General features: G+C 42.2%; 1 protein-coding gene across 2 annotated transcripts in view; it reads left to right on the forward strand.

Annotated features, from left to right (window-relative positions):
• Positions 1–17,332, forward strand: part of fhod1 (formin homology 2 domain containing 1) — a 447,258-nt gene that overhangs the window by 352,956 nt on the left and 76,970 nt on the right. For both annotated transcript variants that reach the window (XM_070897918.1, XM_070897917.1), the window contains exons 11-12: positions 14,177–14,281; positions 15,154–15,261. In XM_070897918.1, the coding sequence (XP_070754019.1) occupies positions 14,177–14,281; positions 15,154–15,261 (213 nt within the window). The remainder of the gene's footprint in view (positions 1–14,176; positions 14,282–15,153; positions 15,262–17,332) is intronic.

The following is a 17,332-nucleotide window of genomic DNA, read 5'->3' on the forward strand; positions in this document are numbered from 1 at the left end:
ACTTGATTTCAATGCAAGTGAAAATTGGGCGCATTCTATAATGGACGGCCGATCCATAGACAAGTTGGAAACTGACCTCAATAAATCATTAGCCGAATGATTGAGCTGTGAAATATTCCTTCAATTACAACTGTAAAGAAGTATTTAAAATAACTTCTCTTAAAATAATTTAGTTCAAAACGTACTTCAGGGGTGCCCTAATATATATGGAAACATTTTGATATCTTCAATAGGTAACATAGCTAATGTTTTGCTTAATCCTTTAAATAAGTAGCTTCTAGATATAGGGCCGAAAATTGCGGTCAGAGGCTTCCTTCGTACGAACATCTCTGACCTGAAAAAAATCTACAAAACTACCTGTTGGTCCCGGAGGAACGTAGGATTCCGGTCTGAGGCCTTCACTCACTGTGCAGTGTATGGGAAGATGTCTTTCATGCATGAATGCATCTGCTGGAATCACGTGGGCCTGGACCACCAATCACTAACTAGTATTCTTATTGATAAAAATGGGAACTCCGTATGTACAGACCTCCCATTACCATCAAAGAGAATAACCTCCTAAAACAAGAAACACAGCAAAATAATTTTTTAAAAAAACAACTCACATATTTAAAATTAATTGAAATTAAATGTAATTAAATGTTTTAGAAAAAAAAACATTTGGGGGGAAATTTTTATTAATGGCCCAGAAATTGCGGTCGGAGGCTTCCTTCGTATGAACGCCTCTGACTCAAAAAATATATGGAAGTACCTGGTGGCCTGGAGGAATGTAGGATTCTGGTCAGAGGCCTTCATTCGCTGCGCAGCGCATGGGAACATGTCTTTCACATACTGGAGTCAAATGGGCCTGGACCACCAATCACTCTGCAGTATTCTCATTGATAAAAATGGGAGCTCTGTTTGTACGGACCTCCCATTACCATCAAAGAGAATACCCTCCAAAAATAAGAAACACAGCAAAATAATTTTAAAAACCACCTCACATATTTAAAATTAATTGAAATTAAATGTTTTAGAAAAAATATATATTTTTTGGAATTTTTTAAAAATGTGTTGTAATAGGTTAAAAATAAACTTACCTTAATGGACAGGGTTTTTAATATAAAAATGAGTGTTTAAATTTAATTTTTAGATGTTTTAAAAGTGTAACGCTGGTAAAAGTAGACAATACGCCTGCTTTTACCAGGCGTAAAAGAGTGAAGTACATTCGCTGGGCATGAGTTGGGCAAATAGTCCAATCTCTCCCGCGCAAATGTCTTTTCCCAGGGATGCGTAGGATCAGACAAGCTGATTCTCAGTGTATGCGCATCGCGTCCCGAAAACTGGCTTTTGCCAGGCCTTCATACGGACTCGGCGAGGCCGCACTTTTCTGCCCATTATTTCCTACATTTAAGCAATGTTGTTTTGGTCTATTTATACTACATCGGTCCAGAATTTGCTGAAAAAATAATGGTGTGTGAACGATGCACAATGGTATTAACGTGAAAAATGGTCAGAAAATTGTAGTGAGGAAGAGATACCCCGTGAATTGTAAATTGCCACAAGTCGCTGGATGATTTGCTCCACTCTGTCGTTAGCTTTGCAAAAATAGTATCTCACCCTTAACCCCCTTGTGATTTTCATGAAGATGTTGCACTTGCAAAGTAATTGCTCATTAAACTCACCACAGAAAGTTAAGTCTAGTAATTAATAGTGTAAGAACCTTTTTAGCGACATGATAGTTGTTAATGACTGTCAATCAACCGCTTTGGCCCAGAAAGTGAACAATTAAAAGTGTGGAGTCTCATTCCTTCAGGTAGTGAATTGTTGTTGGAGGTTTTTTAAATGTCAATTTTCTTTTAAAAAATCTTACTTTTCCTTTCTCTCTTTTATCTCTCTCTTAATCCAATATTTCTTTCCCTCTTTTTATTTCTTTTTCTTGACATTGAATTCACCCACTCGAATTCACTCCCCTCATTCCTTCCTCGTCCCATCGTCAACCTCCCTTTCCTCTCCAAAGTCCTTGAATGTGTTATCACCTTCCAAAGCCGCACCCATTTTCCCCGCAATTCCATATTAGAATCCCTTCAATCTTTTCCACCCCTGCCATAGTACCGAAACGGCTCCAATCAAAGTCACAAATGACATTCTTTGTGACGTTGACAAAGGAAAACTATCCATCCTCGTCCTTCTCGACATGTCTGCAGTCCTTGACACGGTTCACCACTCAATCCTCCTCTACGCCTCTCCACCACCGTTCAGCTGGGTGGGACTGCACTTGTCTGGTTCCATTCTTATCGATCTAATTGTAGCCAGAAAATCATCTGCAATGGCTTCTCTTCCCACTCCCACATCGTTACCTCTAGTATCCCCCAACGATCAATCCTTCGCCCCCTTCTGTTTCTCGTCTAAATGCTGCCCCTTGGCGATATCATTCGAAAACACGGTGTCAGTTTCCACTTGTACACTGACGACACCCAGCTCTACCTCACCACCACTTCACTCAACACCTACATGGTCTCTAAATTGTCAGACTGCTTGACCGACATCCAGTACTGGATGATCAGAAATTTTCTCCAATTAAGTATTAGGAAGACCGAAGCCATTGTCTTTGATTCCCGCCACAAACTCTGTTCCCTAGCCACTGACTCCAGCCCTCTCCCTAGATTCTGTCTGAGGCTGAACCAGCAACCTTGGTGTCACATATGACCCTGCAATGAGATTCTGACCACATATCCACGAATTAACAAAAAACACCTATTTCCAACTCCATAACATTGCCCATCTCCATCCCTGCCTCAGCTCATCTTCTGCTGAAACCCTCATCCATGCCTTTGTTACCTCTAGACTACTCCAACACACTCCTGGCTGGCCTCCCACATTCTACCCTTTGTAAACTTGAAGTCATCCAAAACTCGGCTGCCCATGTCCTAACCTGCACCAAGTCCCCATCACCCATCACCCCTGTACTCGCTGACCTACATAGGCTCCCGGTTAAGCAATGCTTCAACTTCAGAATTATCATCCCTGTTTTCAAAACCCTCCATGGCCTTGCCTCTCCCTATCTCTGTAATCTCCTCAAGCCATACAACCTCCGCCCCCCCTCCCCCCCCCAAGATATCTGCACTCCTCAAATTCTGCCCTCTTGAGCATCCCTGATTATAATCGCTCAACCTTTGGTGGCCATGCCTTCAGCTGCCTGGGCCCAAGCTCTGGAACTCCCTCCCTAAACCTCTCTACCTCTCTTTCCTCCTTTAAGATGCTCCTTAAAACCTACCTCTTTGACCAAGTTTTCCTGCCGTAATTTCTTATGTGGCTTGGTGTCAAATTTTTGTCTTACAATGCTCCTGTGAAGCGCCTTGAGACGTATTACTACGTTAAAGGTGCAAATAAATACAAGTTGTTGTTCTTTATTTCTCAATCCTTTAATCTCATTGGTTATGGAGATGAACTTTTGGTCCCGTTGTTCACCAAGGTCCCAGATGCCCTGTTGCCCTTGCTGCATCGTTATCAGCTCACACTTCCAGCAACTCTGTGGGTGAATATTCTTTGAGCTGAAGGGTGCAGGAAAATGTCTCGCTAACAGGGCGCACTGTGAGATGTCTCGCTCCACCAAATTCTGGGCCAATATGTTCTCATCATGTCTGATAAGCTCATAATAAAGGATGAAACTGAGTACTGTGAGCAATGAGCAAGCGTGACCTTAGCTCCTTTAATAAGACTCCAGAGTGCAGGTACCGCGTGGGTGGCCTGCTTATATACAGTGCTCCCAAGGGATGCTGGGATCCCGTGGGACTCCAACGGGTAGTCCCTCTGGTGGTGGTGTGATACAGGTTGCCAAGGGTTAAATACATAACAATGTCCCCATGCGTACTTGAATCTCAGTAATGTAGGGCTTATCTTCCTGAATGTTGTACAACACACTGGCATTTATCAGACTTTTGTTTATTTGTGTAACTTTATTTTCTAAAGCACCAATACAAAGATCGCTTTAGTTTAACTTTATTGATCTCATACTACACAGTAGCTTCGGCTGCGATTTCCCCCACCTCAGCGGGTCCGTGGCAGGCGAAGTCAGTGGTGGGCCCCGACCTTGCTGCTAGCTCCAGCCTGCTATCCAAAATGATTCTATGTTCTTTGAACTTGTTAAGCCCACCCAGCGTGTTTGCCGGCCAATTGATGGAAGTGGGTCTGTTGACGTCATTCGATAATGCAACATCAGCCAGTTTCCTTAAAGGGACCATGCACAAATTGATTTTGACAGTTATGCTGTTCGTGTCCTACAACATTGAGGTGCTGCAAACACTGACAAACACTACACAAAGGTGCATGGCTGCTCCCAGGCTCTCCCATGACTCACTCCAGAAGCTTCTGGAGGAAGTCACAGCAAACACCTCCAATGGGCAGAAGAGTCCTCCCCGGGAGACCAACGCAGCTTGGTTGCACATTGCACAGGAGGACACACGCAGGGATGTGGTCAGGAGGACCAGGTTGCAGTGGCACAAACCCTTCAATGATCTCATTCGACCATGAAACGTTACTGCAAAGCCTCACTCAACCTTATCCTGCTGTACAACTCATCACATCTCCATCACTCTGCCTTCCCTACCCTACTCCTGCACATCCTTACTCACACCAACTTATCTTGCACCTCCATCCATCCCTCTCTATCTACATATCACATCCCCATCTCATTAGCCACCCCTCACACTTACCCTCATCCTAGTCCAATCATGCCAACTAACAACACACAAGGGTAGGCATGGGTGTTTTATGCAATGTTCATGTAAAGTTTCTGTTAATGTGATGTCAAACATTGAAACCTTTATTTTCAACACTTTGCGTTCTTGGACAGATCTGCGTGCACCTTTGGAAGTGGCTTAGTGAGTTACAGTGAATGGTCAGACATAACGGTACCCCCCACAATTGTGATGAGTGTGAAAGGAATGGCTTGGGCATTGTAAGAATGCTTTATGGTGTTGGTGTGGCGTGGTGCCAACCTGGCGCATTTGGCAGCCAGGGTGTACAGCATCAAGTGAAGTAAATCGGGCCATGGTGAGACCATCCCCTGGTGTCCCGATCAGGTGCTGATGCATGTGTCCTATGCAGCATCAATTGATTGTGGAGAAGGTTGATATTGTTGTTGGTGCTGCTGATGTGCCTGGTACTACTGGTGTTGGGGCTGATCGTGGTGGGATTCTGAGGATCAAGGTGAGACAGTTTCAAAGGCACTGATGCTGATGTAATAGATGGCAGGTGAACTAGAGCTGACAGAAGCGATCTGTCAATGATGAGAGAGGTTGTTCCAATGAGCTGACTGGATAGAAAGTTTACTCCAAACACTTGCAACCTGCATAAAGCTCAATCTGTCTTCCAAATACAGTAAGCAACAGAGCTTCAAAAATGAACAGCTGTGAGATGGGAACTATAATACCATATTTGCAGCTGTCAATTAATCAGATCGTTCCATGCTGATTCAACCCCCGACCTGCTGACCTGACGTGATCCCCGAGTGCATGGACCCTGTGGGCAACCTCGTAAAATGTTACGGTGAGCTCAAAATACTTTTTAAGTGGCTCTTAACAAGGTCACAATGACCTGAATTGCCTCCCCCGCCACTGTGTGTCGGGTTTGTTCAGAGCTGACAGACCCAACATCTGGGAAAGGCACGTGGCAGTGGGTTGACACAGGGGTCCCTGTCAAAAAAAAATCCCACCCGATCCGCCACCAAACGCGTCCCCCCGAAAAATGATGCCCCTTTTCCTTGCCAGTTCATTGTCGCTGTTTAATCAAAGTTCATGTAAAGTTTCTGTTAATGTGATGTCAAACATTGTATCCTTTATTTTCAACATTTTGCATTCTTGGACAGATCTGTGTGCACCTTTGGAAGTGGCTTAGTGAGGCCCTGCATTTGCCTTTTATCCCACCATCAAATGGCTCCTTTTCTGAATACTCATAATATAGGTCGCCCTCTGTATATTGTGCATTTCTAGTTTAGGATAGCAAAATATTTAACTGCCGTGTATTTTCATGGGAAAAAATGGAGTGATGGGACTATGTTCCTCAACTAAATGCTTCCTTAAATACTTCTTGAGCAATTTAACTTGTGCCCTGAGGCAGTAAACATTCTGTCACATCAGGGAATAAATTACTTTGTGTGTAATTACATGAAAACACTTTTAATTGGTCATGTTCTTTTTAAAAAAAAACACAATTTAATGGAAAGATAATAACTGAGGATTGAATGACAATGAAGCACAAAGTATAAAAGTATCTGACCTAAAGCTGTTTCTTTTGGTTGTGTACACTTCTCCCATTCTACTTTGTAATAGCCAGCAGAGGAACTGTACATGAAATCACATCTGCAAATGTAATAGGATCGGAAAAGGCATTAAATTTGAAAATCACAATGAACATTCAATGTTCAAAGACTTGGGGCCCGATATTGGTGGCCTTACCGCCTGCTGCCGCCGACTGCCGCCGAGTTTTGCCTCCGGTTTCCTTGGGCTGGAGCGGGCAGGAGCGGAGTACCACCGGGAACCGCCCACTGACATCCTCTGGCGGCAAGTGGCTTCCCGCCCGTCGAGATGCCAGATCGGTGCGGGCGGGAGTCAGCGCCAGCAGGGGGAAGGACTGTTGCGTGAAGGCTGTTCTAACCCCGACGGTAGATACAAAGAACTGAAAAAAAGGTTAGTGAAAATATTGAACATTTTTTTTTACAGTGACTTACCTGGATGGGGTCCCCTGAAGGTGTTCCGGTGTTTTTTTTTTTTACTATGATTTTTATTTGCAGGTCTTTCATCCTCTCTGAGCCCAACTCCATCCTCAGCGGCAATTGATCAGCAAGAGACTTTGCTGCCGAGTTTGAGAGCTCCCACCCGCTGCCGCCCAGATTGACAATGTAAGCCGTTGTTTGGCTGCCGGGCTGTACTGCCACCTCTTTTAGAGGAATCTTCCCGGCAAAGTACGGCCTGGTCTCTCGACGGCCATCGGCGGTCCTTTGGGCAGCACTTGGGCAGGCCTTGGCCTTTACCGATTTCAGCCCCTTGAACTCCATGCATAAGGGCTGGGAGTTCTCTGTTCCTGGTATATGAACCATGTCACTTGCTGCTTTCTCCCCAACTAGAATTAGTTGCAGACTGTTCCACTGCAGTGTTTATTGAGTCTATGATGGTAACCTGGATATTTTGTTAAAGTGTGTTTGAAAGAGAGAAATGTCCTCTTCTGCCCTCCCCTTCACGTTTTCATTCACTGGATGTAATTTTGACTTTGTGCAATAGTGTATAAAGGGCGATAGTAACTCGGCAGCCTGTTTCACATCTCTCCCGAATTTTATGTCCATTGAAGTCAATGGAAGTAATAATCGGGAGAGATGAAAAACGGGCTGCCAATTTGCGATCACCCATTTTACACTATTGCACAAAGTCAGGATCTGCCCCACTGACTTTAATGGAAGATGGTACATCAACACACAATGTCAATGATCATTGGTTATCTCAAAGCAATGTTTTGTTGAACAAAATTTATCTCTATTCCCAAATTGGGAGCAAGAGGAAAACTGCACTTCTCATGAGATTAAACAGGACGCACTTCGATTAATCTTTACAATGACAATGAACTGGAATGGGAAAAGAAGCTTCTGGATAGTAAGAAATCAATGAAGATTAGCTAAAGTGACCTTTTGTATTGTAGTTCAGAAAATAGAGTTACGCAAATGGACAGAAGTCTGACAAATTTAATAAGTTTAAAAATGAATGATGTGGAAGTGGTTGTAGGTTTGCGGGGGGGGGAGGGGGGGCGGGGCTCTTACTAATGAGTGATGAATGATTTATTTTTTACTCAGTTATTTGTCCCTGTTGCTCATTCAGCTGCTTGACAGAGCTAGGCCTTTATCCAGTGGCAAGGGTTAACCAGGACGACTGGAGACCTGCTCTGCTGCAAGACCTAGTGCGCACACATATCACAGTGTGGGCAGGCCCATGCTGCCCCTGGGCCCTCGGCTCTTCTGGGCCCCGTACCCTCATCTGCCGCACCTCCGCCACGATCTCTCGCCGCTCCTCCGTCACAAACATTCGCCGCACCTCCGCCACAACCTTCCACAAACAGCAGTGAAATAACTGACCAGATCATCTGTTTTGGGTCTTGGTTGTATGTTGGCCAGGACACCAGGAGAACTCCCCTGCTCTTCAAATTGGGCAGACGGGGCCTCAATCTAACATCTCACCCAAAAGACGGCACCTACAACAGTCCAGCACTCCCTCAGTAGTGCACTGAAATGTCAGGCAGATTATGTACATTATCACATACAACAGCCAGTTAGGAGCAGTCTTTCATCCAGCATCCTTCAAGTTCCAAGAATTGCCTCAACCCTATTTTCTGCAGACTTTATTAAAGTCTGTTCATTGTCAATGGGGAAAAAAAATCACTCTGGCTTCCATCAAAATATGTTGAAAGGGGATGGAGTATCAGGGATCTTGTAACTTCAGTGGACTTGCAAATTTAATAATTTGACTGTTACGCAGATTGCCATTGGAAATAATTCACTTCTCCTTTTGATATTAAAAATGCTGAAAGTTAAATTGTGATATTCTTTGTTTCGGAGAATTAGAATAATGAACCGTCAAAGGGTGTCAATGAAAGACTTCCAAAAGCTAATTAAATAGATAAGCTTGAGCCAGAATTGGCACGAATCAATGATTGTATTAATAAATTAACAGCACGCCTGAACCCTCTGAGGTTAATTTATTAGTTATTTATATACAAGATAAATTTAGGCTTTTTGAGTCCTCGTTGACAGACTGCCATATGTGCTTAAATTGGTAAAATGCAGAGATTCCTTCATTGTTTTTCAGCGTAACTATTTCATACTCTCACTAAAACATTCCGACCAATAAGGTGAAATAAAATAATTTTATGGAACATGAAAACAGAGTGACCCATGCTCCATCTTCCTGAAACTACTATGAGATGTACTTAGAGACTGTCTAGGTCACCTTGAGCTGTAGAACCAATTGCAAGCATTCTTGGTCCCTCAATGTGTTCTCTCAACTGTTAGTTTTGTCATTGACGTTGATTTAATGTATTGTCCAGCATCATATCAGAAAATAAATACTTTTCACTAGCTAGCGCAGTGGTTTGTTCATAGAAGAAGTGCGAGTTTTGTTAAAGCAAAAGAAAGACTTGCATTTATATAGTATCTTTCATGACCTCAGACATCCCAAAGCACTTTATAGTGAATCAAGTACTTTTGAAGTGTAGTTACTGTTGTTGTCATGTATCTCACATTACTATATATAACTGTATCTTACCATGCTATACATGACTGTAACTGGATATGACCTGTAACAATAAGCATACCTTATCACCAGGGATGCACTTGCAGGAGACACTCCATACCTGTCCCACTGAGGTATATAAAGGGAGGTCTCAGGCAAGTACAGCACTGGAGAGCTGGAATTAAAGGTGCAGGTCCTGAGTGACCTTGCCTTCAGCATGTGTCTCGTGTAAGTCAGTACATTAGAGTCAGGACTTAACAGTTGTAATATAGGAAACTAATATGTGCACAAACAGCGATGTGTTAATGACCAGATAATCTGTTTTAGTGATGTTGGTTAATTGATAAATATTGATCAGGACATCAGGGAGAACTCCCCTGCTCCTCTTCAAAGTAGTGCCATATATGTCCAAATGAGAGGACTGAAGTCTTGTTTGGGTGATTTTTATGGTTAGTTTTTAATGTTGAACCTTTAGTTTTTAATTGAATTGAAAACTGTGTCTTTTGTGAAAGAGGATGTTCAGCTACTTTCAAAAGATCTGATTCAGTGAGCTTGTGGTATGATCAAGGTGTGCGTTTACATTGGGTTCACTAGTAAGTTCGTATCAAATACATATTTTAGTGTAAATATGATGAATAGCTGTATTTTCCCACTGTATTCATTGTGGAAGCATTAAATGTTAACCTCTTACATAAGAACATGAGAAATAGGAACAGGAGTAGGCCATACGGCCCCTCGAGCCTGCTCCGCCATTCAATAAGATCATGGCTGATCTGATCATTGACTCAGCTCCACTTCCCCGCCCACTAGCCATAATCCCTTATCCCCTTATCATTTAAGAAACTGTCTATTTCTGTCTTAAATTTATTCAATGCCCCAGCTTCCACAGCTCTCTGAGGCAGCGAATTCCACTGATTTACAACCCTCTGAGAAGAAATTTCTCCTCATCTCTGTTTTAAATGGGCGGCCCCTTATTCTAAGATCATGCCCTCTAGTTCTAGTTTCCTCCATGAGTGGAAACATCCTCTCTGCATCCACCTTCTCAAGTCCCCTCATAATTTTATTTCACTGGCTCGATAAGATTACCTCTCATTCTTCTGAATTCCAATGAGTAGAGGCCCAACCTACTTAACCTTTCCTCATAAGTCAACTCCCTCATCCCCGGAATCAACCTAGTGAACCTTCTCTGAACTGCCTCCAAAGCAAGTATATCCTTTCGTAAATATGGAAACCAAAACTGCACGCAGTATTCCAGGTCTGGCCTCACCAATACCCTGTATAGCCATAGCAAGACTTCCCTGCTTTTATACTCCATCCCCTTTGCAATAAAGGCCAAGATACATTGGCCTTCCTGATCACTTGCTGTACCTGCATACTATCCTTTTGTGTTTCCTGCACAAGTACCCCCAGGTCCCGCTGTACTGCGACACTTTGCAATCGTTCTCCATTTAAATAATAACTTGCTGTTTGATTTTTTTCTGCCAAAGTGCATGACCTCACACTTTCCAACATTATACTCCATCTGCCAAATTTTTGCCCACCTACTTAGCCAGTCTATGTCCTTTCGCAGATTTGTTGTGTCCTCCTCACACATTGCTTTTCCTCCTATCTTTGTATCATCAGCAAACTTGGCTACGTAACACTCAATCCCTTCTTCCAAGTCGTCAACATAGATTGTAAATAGTTGGGGTCCCAGCACTGATCCCTGCGGCACCCCACTAGTTACTGGTTGTCAACCAGAGAATGAACCATTTATCCTGACTCTCTGTTCTGTTAGTTAACCAATTCTCTATCCATGTTAATATATTACCCCAACCCCGTGAACTTTTATCTTGTGCAGTAACCTTTTATGTGGCACCTTGTCAAATGCCTTCTGGAAGTCCAAATACACCACATCCACTGGTTCCCCTTTATCCACCCTGTTCATTACATCCTCAGAGAACTCCAGCAAATTTGTCAAATATGACTTCCCCTTCATAAATCCATGCTGACTCTGCCTGACCGAATTTTGCTTATCCAAATGTCCTGCTACTGCTTCTTTAATAATGGACTCCAACATTTTCGCAACCATAGATGTTCGGCTAACTGGTCTATAGTTTCCTTGTTTTTGTCTACCTCCTTTTTTAAATAGGGGAGTTACATTTGCAGTTTCCCAATCTGCTGGGACCTCCCCAGAATCCAAGAAATTTTGGTAAATTACAACCAAATTGGTTTGCAATCACTTGGTTTGCTCATTTCCCGTAGCATAGGACTGTCGGAAGCAGATGAGCAATCATCAAGTTTGTACAGACGGGTCAAATCCTCCCCTCTCCCCCACAACAAGCAGATACTTTTGTGGGCAAAATGTCTATGGTTGGTTAACATTTCAACACAGTATTGATCGTAATTGAAGGCAGAAAGATCAGAGTTTAATGTTTTCTTTCCTTCAACTCCAATTAAAAATGAAGGCCTTTAATCAGGCTTTAGCTTGATTCAAATGCTAATACTAGAAGTCACTTTTTCTCTGTTAATTCTATCCAGGGATGACATGCAGTGTTGTACATGTTGCAGTACAAGAAAGACAGACTTGCATTTATATACCGTTCATGACCTCAGGACGACCCAAAGTGCTTTACAACCAGTTACATGCTTTTGAAGTGTAGTCGTTGTTGCAATGCAGGAAACGCAGCAGCCGATTTGTGCACGGCAAGGTCCCACAAACAACAATGTGATAAGGACCAGATAGTGACGTTGGTTGAGAGATAAGTACTTGCCAGAACGCAGGGGAGAACTCCCTTGCTCTTTTTCTAAATAGTTCCATGGAATCTTTTAAGTCCACTTAAGAGGAGACAGGGCTTCGGTTTAATGTCTCATCTGAAAGACGGCACCTCCGACAGTGCAGCACTCCCTTTATTCTGCACTGAAGTGTCATCCTTCAATTTGTGCTCAAATCTCTGCAGTGGAACTTGGGACCCACAACCTTCTAACTCAGAAACTAGAGTGCTACCACTGAGCCACAGCTGGCACAAGTCAGGACTTGTCTAGTAAGAGTTCAGCCTGATTCTGTTAATTTATGATGTGTATTCAGTGCTGAACTTTAAGGACAGGTTTTTTTTCCAATTATCTCCCACTCTCTCGTAGTTACCTCAGCACAGACTGAAAATCACACCTGGCACCCTGTGATCTGTATGGCTTTGGGTTCTATCAGGTAGTGTCTTGACTCACTAGACCATCGGAGGAGTTCAGGGGAGATGTTTCTATCCATAGATTAGAATTTACCAAACATGTTAGGCAAATTTTCACTTTTGTTGAGAGACAAATGAAGGTGCTCTCCCATGTACATTGGGCCAGTACCAGGAAGTGGGCCTGTGCTGTTGGAAGTGCAGATGTCTGCTCGATTCTCTGCCAAGACTGTATCTACTGCTCATCACAGGAAATTGTAGGTCATTTGTCAGCTACAAAACACACACATACAACATAAAAGGTAACATTGGTGTAATGTATGTACCTGTGAGTAAGCTCACAGGTTTGTAGAGTTGTTAAGTTGTAAGTGGCTTAGCCAGTCACGTGATGTTTACAAGACTCAATAAAACCCCGACCAATTGGGTTCAGGGGATCCACGATGAGGCAGGTGGTTGTGAGCCTGGTGGATGAACTGATAATGTGTAATGTGATTGTTAAACCTTTGCTAATAAACCAATTAGTTCTTAATAGCAATGTGTTGCTATGAATTCTTAATCAAAGAACCCATGAAGCAAATATATTACAATTGGTATACACATGTTGCAATGAGTCTTTGGCTTAGTGGTAGCATTCCCGTCTCTGAGTCAGAAGATCGTACCCGCTCCAGACAGTCTTGGCAAGGGGAGACCAGAGTTTCGCATCAAGCGGGGATGCTCGTATCTGGTAGGCGTGGGTGGATGGATTATAAGATGAGTGGCTGTACTGAAGGAAGCTGAAGCCTATTAAATTGAATAAACTTCATGGGCCAATTGCCTTTTTCAGTTCAGTAGATTATTTGTGCAAATAAGAAGATGAGCAAGATCTCAGACAGTGACATACTACTGGTTTCCTTCAGTGGGAGTTTTCGCAAAAGAAAAATTGGAATGCTCTTTAAAACTGTCTCTCTGCTGGTCATAAGATTAAAATATGTTAAGACAGTGCTCGAGACAGTACTCTCTGCATTTCCTACATTATAACAGTGACTACACTTCAAAAAATACTTCATTGACTATAAAGCGCTTTGGGACGTCCGGTGATCGTGAAAGGCACTATATAAATGCAAATCTTTCTTTTCTTTCTTTCATTATTGGTGAGGTTGGCAGTTTTTACCTTGCGAGTCTGTAGGGCTTATTCCACAGTGGGTGGACATGCTGCTGACAGAGAGCATTGGTTGTGAAATTGTGGGTGAGTTTCTGTCCATTACTTTAAAAAGACAGAAAATCAGGCATCTCTGAGCTGTGATTTTCTGACGAGGTGTCCCTGTAAGTGCTGGGAGCACCCAACCACCGAATCCACCCTTGTATCTCACCCTGGAATCCACCCTGGAATCCTTCGAAGACTAGGCACTCCTTAACCTCCCTCCACACTAATGATTTTTACAGCAGTTTCCTCTCTGGTGCCGTAAAATTTATTTTACTATTGCTGATATGAAATAAGACTCTTCTATGTAATTTCTGTTCCTCCTTTCATTTACCAGAAGAATAAATACTTGCATTAAGGTGCTTATCTAAAGTCTTCAGGCTGCATGAAATTTTGAATCTTTGCATTACCAAAATACATCAGTTACTCTGCCTCTCATGCTTTTCATTGAGCTATTTAACAATTCGGTGGCTTGTTTAGCATGCAGTTTACATTAACATTGCACAACTCATTTGGTGGATGACTTTCTTTAGCTGCTCCTTGCCCAGGTCTTTCTCTTACAGCTCTGCTCCTTTGATTAGGGATCGCACCTACACCAGCCATTATGCCGCAACCTCTTTCAACTTTCCATCAAGACCTAGGCTTGCTAGTCAAGCATCAGATGACAGCTCCCTCAGCCCCACCAGGTTTGTGTTACTTTTGTATTGCCGGTTAGGATGTTTATGTCTCACTTTCAGACAAAATTCGTGTGTTCAGGGTGTTCCACTATCTCCAGAAATGAGTTTTATATCCCAGATTCAGAATGTGCCAGTCACAGGCCCAAAGGTTAAATATTAACTGCTGACTAGCACTCCTCATGTGGTTAGTTAAGTACGAAGTATTGCCAAAAGAGGAGAGGCTTGAGGTTTTTGCAGCATAAACCAGTAGCCAGTGGACAATGAATTGAATTTTAGTGGCTTGTGTATCATTTTAGATCTTTTTGTTGAGTTGATTTCCTGAGGTGCTAGTTAATAATATACCTTCTTAAAATGTGTATTTCTCCAAAGTAAAATAAAAATTGTTAAAACATTTAATTGGCGTTTGTAATATATTAGTCAGGTCATGTGTTACAGATAAATGCAATATATATTGTATTGCTAAATTCTAAAGTTGGTGTTGAACAGTTAATGTGCATCCCTGAGTTTTTCTCCTCAACACATTATAGCACGATTATACTTGAGGCAGGTTTTCTAAAGCCAGTGTATAAATGTGCATTGGCACAAATAGAAATTGCCTCCCTCCATGAAAGGAAAACAATTGCTCAGTGTTGTAACATCCCAGTGATTCAGAGAGTACCAGCCTGATACCGACTGTTGGAGACTGACGGGGAATTGTTTAGTCTGCAGACACTGATGACACTGGGTCATTTTCTGGATGCAGCAGAACTGGAGAGATCACTATAGGGTTTTTCCTGTGAAAACGTTGAGAAATTTTCAGACTTTTTCGTGCCTTTCATTTTTTTTTTAAAGCACTTGTTATAGCATACCTGTTTAAAAATCTATCTTCTATCTGCCCACAGCCCAGCTCCCCAAAAATTATATTCATCCTTCAGTAAACCAGATCTGCTGAGCACGTCTTCAGAGGAGAAAGTAATGAAAACCGGCCCTGGAGAAAGAAGTATTTTCAAGTAAGTCTAACCGGTGAAAGAGAATTTGGTTATCTGTTTATAGTATTTAAAAGTTCATTTTGACACAAGAATAGAAATGGAATAATTGGGAGTCAGGGTGGAACTTTCAATATCTGCAATCCTGTTATCCACCATCCCGATTATCTGGCTTAACTTCCACTGGACAAAACCTTGCATGAGATATCACCCCATTGCAAAGCTTCTGTTTGTTTTTTGACCTTTTCTTTCTCGGTAGATAGGTCTACAATATTGTTTCTTTTGTAAATTGTGTTATACTGGTCTTCATTCTGATACCTCGGAGATTGTTACACTGTATATTTCAGATCAAAACGCAAAGCTTATTGATTATCCGCCAAAATTCCATTAATCATCGGAGGGAATCCTCCCGTTATGGAAGATAATTGAGGCTCCTCTGCACATCAGTTCTGCACTTAAAAATGTTGTTTGATAGCGCTTTTGTTAAGGGCCTTGGGCCATTTTACTATGTTAAAGGTGTTATATAAATGCAAGTTGTTATTATTAACTCTCTGATTCCACACAACCAATTGTAGATTTTGTATTCTAATTTACCTATTTATCTGCCAGTCCAAGTAATGTATATTCATGTGATTCTTTTCCCCACTAAATGTAGTTCAAACTCTGAGTGTATCTTTAAATGTTAACTTTATAATCTGCTGTCGTCATTATTCTGTGTGTAGTTTTAAAAATGGATTCAGTTCTTTAAAAAAACACTAAAATTAATCTCACATATCACTGGTTTCTTTTCTTTACTTTTGCCTTCAATTTATTCTGTTTCAATCCAACCTTTTATTGCTTTAAATCTATTAACCTTGCGAACAAAAACCATCATTTTCTTCCATCTTTTTCTCGAGTTCAATTGACAACACCAGGCACCTTGTAGAGTGAGCGACTCTTACAGGCTCCCATGTTGGTCAATAAAATTGACTTAAATAGTAAAAGCCATTTATGATGAGACTATTATTTTCTTCTATAAAAAGGGGAACACTTTGAACAAAATGTACTTCCATCTCCTCTGCAATGTTCCTTCCCCTTTCAGTATTATGCAGTCAGAAAGCCGAATGGCTTCACAAAGTATGTCAGTATATAAACCTAAAGAAAATAAAAATAATATCCACCTTTATGCTTTCCAGTAACTACCGGTAAGTGCTTAAAATCTTATCCACAATTAAAAGTCGAGCACAGTTGGCTTGTTTTATAGTTTGGTGGATCGGTGGGTGAGGGAATTTAAGACTGAAGGAGCAGGATGACTGAAGGCTGTACCAGGAATGGTAAATCTGAGGGAGAGGGCCAACGGGGAAGGGGGTGAGTACAGGGGATGATAGTTGAGCTTGACTGAGGACAGGATAGGATTAAAGAAGCAGAGTAATGGATGAGTTGGAGTTTGCACGGGATGGAGCTCAAGAAACCAGTGGGTGGATCGTTGGAGAAATCAAGCATGGAGTGAATAGATGTAAATGAGAATTTCAGTGGTGGGGTGGGGTGGGGATGGAGGGTGGCGATGTACAATGGTAGAATTGGTGGTCCTGGTGACAGGCCAAAGGCGGAGCTGGAAACTCAGCTCAGATTTGAATCAGACGGACACTGAGTTTATGTACCATTCAGCCGGAACAAATAGTCAGGAAGAGGAATTGAATTGAGGATTATTTTGAGAGGCAAACAGGATGTCTTTGGTCTTTCCAGTGTTGAGCTAGAGAAAGATCTGCCTCATCCATGATCTCAGTTAGACACTCAGATAAACCCAATGATCGTTATCTAGTCAAGAGTGGTGGGACGCAGGTAACGGTGGAATAAAAACAGAAAATGCTGGAAATACTCAGCAGGTCGGGCAGCATCTGTGGAGAGAGAAACAGAGTTAATGTTTCAGGTCAATGACCTTTCATCAGAACTGAAAAAGGGTAGCGATGTAACCAGTTTCAAGCAGGTACAGAGGCAGGGAAAGGGGTGAGGGGAGGAAAGAACAAAATGGTAAGTCTGACGGGACGGAAGGCAGAAGAGATTAAATGACGAAAGTGATAATGGTGCAAGGCGAAAGGAGATGGTAATGGGACAA

This window comes from Pristiophorus japonicus, chromosome 13, assembly GCF_044704955.1.
Source record: "Pristiophorus japonicus isolate sPriJap1 chromosome 13, sPriJap1.hap1, whole genome shotgun sequence".
Taxonomy (NCBI): domain Eukaryota; kingdom Metazoa; phylum Chordata; class Chondrichthyes; family Pristiophoridae; genus Pristiophorus; species Pristiophorus japonicus.